This window comes from Mizuhopecten yessoensis, unplaced genomic scaffold (genome assembly GCF_002113885.1).
Source record: "Mizuhopecten yessoensis strain PY_sf001 unplaced genomic scaffold, ASM211388v2 scaffold11177, whole genome shotgun sequence".
Classification (NCBI taxonomy): domain Eukaryota; kingdom Metazoa; phylum Mollusca; class Bivalvia; order Pectinida; family Pectinidae; genus Mizuhopecten; species Mizuhopecten yessoensis.
In genome coordinates, this window is record NW_018408918.1 from 125,613 (window position 1) to 131,247 (window position 5,635).

General features: G+C 36.0%; 1 protein-coding gene across 2 annotated transcripts in view; it reads right to left on the reverse strand.

The window, feature by feature from the left end:
- Positions 1–226: 226 nt before the first annotated feature.
- The window catches only part of LOC110440293 (carbohydrate sulfotransferase 5-like), a 19,213-nt gene continuing 13,804 nt past the window's right edge, over positions 227–5,635 (reverse strand). For both annotated transcript variants that reach the window (XM_021483267.1, XM_021483266.1), the window contains exons 3-4: positions 2,081–2,252; positions 227–1,138 (exon numbers count right to left, since the gene is read on the reverse strand). In XM_021483267.1, coding sequence (XP_021338942.1) covers positions 343–1,138; positions 2,081–2,252 — 968 coding nt within the window. In that variant the 3' untranslated portion in view covers positions 227–342. The remainder of the gene's footprint in view (positions 1,139–2,080; positions 2,253–5,635) is intronic.

Genomic DNA, 5,635 nt, shown 5'->3' on the forward strand with positions numbered 1-5,635 from the left:
ATTCAACAAAACAGTGGGACTCGAACCTGAAGGCTATGTGAGTAGTTGTTAAAGAAAGAAATACTGTTGATAGGGCGAACCCTATGAGTTTCTACTAGGCAGCAAGGGAAACGACTTTTAGCTCTTTTGCCATGTATGTTGACGCTATGATTTATAATGTTTATGGTACACACACATATAGCGTACTATCTTTTACATAAATTTGACAAACGCACACCCTGGGACATTTATATAACTCAATAATTATTTTATTCTCAGAAATTCATAATTTACTTATGGCATCATACTTGCAAGTACCGACCACAACAAAATTAAGACAACTTTTAATGGCATTCTACATGGTCAGTAACGGAGTTCAAAGGATCTATCGCGTAATAAAGTGACATTCGGAATGGATTTATAACCAATTTTGTTATACAAATCAAAACAGGCAGTATCGACTATTTTAACCAATGTCATACTGATTTGATTCCGCCAATTGCTGGCCTCTTCAGTTGAGTTTGCCATCTGAGTACAAAGAATTCCACAAGTTTTTGAACCACTTCTTCCGGCTAATGTAAAACCGTGAATCGTTTTCTCAATATTGGCGGTAAACTGCATGCCGAGATATGCATACAATGATTTGGCATATGTTATCGGGTTCCTAGCAACATCTTCGTAAAACACTGTTCTAATTCTGTCGGGGTATTTCTTCTCCAATAACTCTTTTTGCAGGACATCCTCATACACAAGTTTACAGAAATCCGCTATTTCCTGTCTATAGTTTTGTTTTGAGAGTTGGCCGACGGCCTGTTGAGAGCGAGACGTTCCCCTTGGGTCCCTCATTAGGTGTATCACTTTTAATGTTGGTATATTTTCTAACATAATTTCTAAGCTTTTCATATTAATTCGAATAGTTTTTACGACAATGTATTTAGAATTTGCACATTTTGTCTTTAGATTCGGTAAACATTGAATTAATCTTGTATTGCTTGCATGGCCTTTCTTTTTATAGCCTCTACATTGTACAAACTCTCTCATCTGTTTACTTTTTTCCAGAAACTGTTCTCTCAAAACATTCATAGGAACATTGTCCAGATCACATGTACTTAGGTTTTTGATGGTGGGAACTGCTATGTCCAGAAAAGAAGGGAATATCCTGCAAGAGAAAGTAGTGACAACGCCTTATGAACTAAAACAGCCCACGTTGTGGAGCAGATGAATCAATGGAGGAATAGGTTTTTGAAGCGACAGATTTGGTATAAAGGTTTATGCCTATATAATGATACCATATTACCTGTCTGCATTAAAAACTAGGTAATTATAACAGGTTATATGAATACAAGGTATATGTAGTGCATTGAAATTTACCTTTTAAGTCAAGCTTTATCTGACGGATCTTATCTGTCACAAACAAATGTTGATGCTTTATCACATACATCCCCGATACTCAAATGGTTACAGTCACTTTCGCTCTCTGTACCCCTGGAATACATGAATGCCATAGCAAAATTGAAGGCAAGCGGCTAGCTTGTTGATTGGTCTCAGGGGGCCGCGGTGGCCAAGTGGTTAAGGCGTCCTACACTCTAATACCACTTGGCCGTCACCACTGGGTCGTGGGTTCGAGGCCTACGTGGGGCAGTCGCCAGATACTGGAATTATGTCGGAGGTTTTTCTCCGGGAACTCCGGGCTTTCCTCCACCACAAAAACCTGGCACGTCCTTAAATGACCATAGCTGTTGATAGGACGTTAAACACAAACAAACCAAACAATAAAAATGACTGGTCTCAGATTTAAAAATAAATATTGACCCATCGTTAGGCTGATACCGGTTCTTTCAAAATTACAGAGAAACGACACCCAATTTCGAATCAGTCCATTTTACAGTTACGCGACCGCGAATTTATTTTAATTTATGCCAAAGGATCCAATTAGTAGTCTTGTCTCATCCAAGGGTGGCGCATACTGAGCCTTAGATTGTGTCATGACATATTCCGGGGGATTGCGGAGAGCGTAAATGAGCGTAACCCTGGATATAGAAGATGCTCATAGTGGTGTACAAACTAACAATTCAATAGACAAACAAACAAACAAACAAACCGTTTTGTTCCGTCTTTGAAATCATATTGGTGGTTGATGTTAGCTTTATGTAATCCCCACATTTCGTGGACGGGTTCGAACCAATAAAACGTGTCTGGATTGGCCTGTAGAATCTCCCCAAGGAAGGATGAACCACTCCTCATGTACGTCGTAATGACTATTGGGACTGGAACTGAGAAAACAAAACAAAATCAGGCTAGAAAATAGGAAACCATACTGTATATAATCCTTGTTGATGGACATGAAGATGACTAATTTTTTGTTTTTGTTTTGTTTTTGGAGAAGGGGAGAATGTTCAAAGTTTAACTAAAATTAGCAACTGTGCGTGGCTCCCCTGCATGTAAACAGTTTTTCGGGGATATATTTTGTAAGTCAACATACATTTATGTTAATTTTAAATGGATTAACTTTTTAAGTCAATTTCGATGTATCTTTAGGAAAAAAATAAATTTGAGAAAACGTTTTGCCGTCAATATCGCGAAAATTAGATCCACGTTAAAAAGACATTGACAGTAGGGTAGATAGCAGTAACATAGGTTTAGTACTGCATATATGTGATACGTATCACTTTATAGGAGTGTGTTTACTGATGTCACTTTATATATTTGACTGATTTTGTATTTTTATGGCCCATCAACAATGCGAGTCATTAACGGCCAAAAATAATGCAAAAATAGACATTTATAAAAATTAATACACCAAACTAAAAGAAAATAAGTGAAAATGTATGTAAAAATTGTATCAATCGCAAACGAATTAGTTGTAAATATATCATATCTTATGGTAAAGATAAATTGAGTGCAAATAGACATATATCAATTGCACGGAAACTGTATCAAATAAACTTTTCATAGACGGGTGCATTAGAAATTCTGTCACGACCTTGTTTGAAATTAGCGCATTCAATCATAAAATGTTTGACTGTAAAAGGCTGATCTTCCTTACATAAAATATAACCATTTGAAATGTGGGTATGGGCAACTTTCTCTCTGCGGTCTGCTCTGCATGTCGCACATGAACCTACATTAGGTTTAATTGCAAATACGTTATTGCTTATTTCTTCATACCATTTATGTTGCCAATTCGTTTTAATAAAATTCTCTAGGGCAGGTTTAAAATCAGAGTAAGGCAGGTATTTAATGTTCTGTCTCTATTCACGAGACCAAACATATTATGTGCACGTTATTATTTAGATGAATCGTAATGTACATATGTGTACATGTGTGTGTAACTATCGTTTAAACAATTCCCTTTCAAATTAATTCTTCAATGTAAAAGTCACTAACAGTATAAGCGATAGACACAGGGAAATCAAAGTGTTAACAAACCAGTAATTTAAACTACCAATCGATGAAACCTGGGGCAAAACAAATAAAGAAATATTTACTAAGAGACACTTGAAAAAATACAAATCGAACATCGTCAGCTGGTTCGGAGCGGAAATCATAGCCTTACTAAATCAATCCTTTTTGTAGATTACACAGACGACACGTATATTGCCAATGTTATGTTGAGGGGATCGTTAAATTGTTCAAAATAATACACGCAATATAAATGGAGCAATCAGTCAATATATAATAAGATTAAAAGAAAGACAAACTGACATGCAAGAAAAGACATGAGGAAATCGTTCAGAACTGGACCTCTACGGTGGCCGAACGGGTCCAACAGCAATGACACACAGTTCGTTGTTAGTTTATACTTGATTTGATTCAAGTATTTCAATTTATACATTTTCAATATATTCGATACCAGATGTATTTTCGCCTTACAAATTTTAAACCCGTTTTTTCTTTTAATTACAATATTTTTATGTCCAGCAAACTTCAAACCTGTATTTTTTTCAGGAAAAATGTCATTCAATCCGATGATGCTTAGTCAGACAAAATTCAAACCCCGTTTTTTCTGTCTTGCAGATGTAAACTGCGATTTTGTTTTGTTGTCGGGCGAATTTCGAACCCATTTTTGTCCTACAAAAAGGGTTCCGTGAATAAAAGTGCTTGTAAAGATGCACTTGGATTCGTAAACTATCATTTTTCAGTAAGGACCACTCAAATACTGTATTTAGTCTATTTACCTACATGTAGGTACATGTACGTCAGAGTCGCGTTGTTAATGTTTTATACTTCACGTGCATCTGTTTGATGTCTACGATAAGTATACTGTTATCTGAGACAACGTGAAAAACTTATGGCAACGGAAAACATGCGTCCTTCGCCGAACAAAAAAACACACAAAACTAGTCTGTTTATCGAGCAAGCAACTTCGAACCGTAGATCATTTTTGTCGTACAGAAAAACGAGTTAAAATTAGTCGGACAAAGCATAAACTTATCGTAGGTCATTTTTGTCACATCAAAAGCACATGTCATTTTTGTCACACAGAAAAACGAGCTCAAAGTTGTGGGACAAAACAAATCGAATTACAGGTCATTATTGTCGGCCCCATTCGGCCATAGTAGGTCTCAAATTTTTTCCATGTCAGATTATGTCTACTGAAAATCAATAACATTCATGTATCAAGGCCGGTGTCCTAAGGGTTTTAAACAGCTGATGTAATCTTGTTTTGATAGGAAACAAAACTGAAGCGAATGCAAAAAAAATCGTTGAGAATATTTTCCTTAATATCAATATTTTTTCTCCACACATTTACAGTTTTCATTTCAGAGCAGCTGTGGCTATCAAACTGTTTGCTATTTTGACATATTCGATTATCATTCACTATTTGACGAGGGCATATGCAGTGATAATTCTACATGCGAGTCCTGAGTCATACTCATATTTTTATGGGACTCACAGAATTTCTGGAAATACTTAAATTTAACATTGTGGGACTCATTGTTTTAAGCAATACAGTTGGAAAGGTCTCGTAAAACTGAATTGTAGATTAATCACTGCATATGTATGTATCGATCATATTCGAAGTAGTGTTCACAATATTTACGCTAGTGTTTAGAAAAACACAAATATATCGTTCATATAATACGCGCGTGTAACATTGGGAGACAAAACACATTCTTAAGGACCCTGCCCCACTGTACTGTGTTTTTTCGTATATACAGCAACACTACCTTAAAGGGGCAATTTAGTTGAAGTAAGTTTTATTTATAATGATGTCACTAAACTCTTCATGATTGTATAGTTTGATACTCCCTATGAACAATTTATGTCGAGAAATTGACAAGAGACAATGTTTTCTTGACATTTTTAATCAGTAATGGAGAAATCCTTAACTGTACAGCCGTACGTTTTAGCGGCAGCTGTCGGTGAATTTCTAGCTAACTAAAATGTCTTTGCAGTCGAGAAGAGAAGGTAACTTCTCGCTGTATTCGCCTAGCCTCTCTAAATAGAAGTATATGCATCTATTTTGAATCAAAATCATCTCCCAACAGCATCTAAAACATCGTTATAAATGAGTGATCTATTTTACGTTTAAACCTATTGATATCGTAATTTCTGAGGTTTGGAATTATCCAAGTGGCACCCTCTCAGTGCGTGCATGCTCTAATCATAGGTGGTGGGCACGTCTATCAAAAAAAAAAAAAAAATGAATATA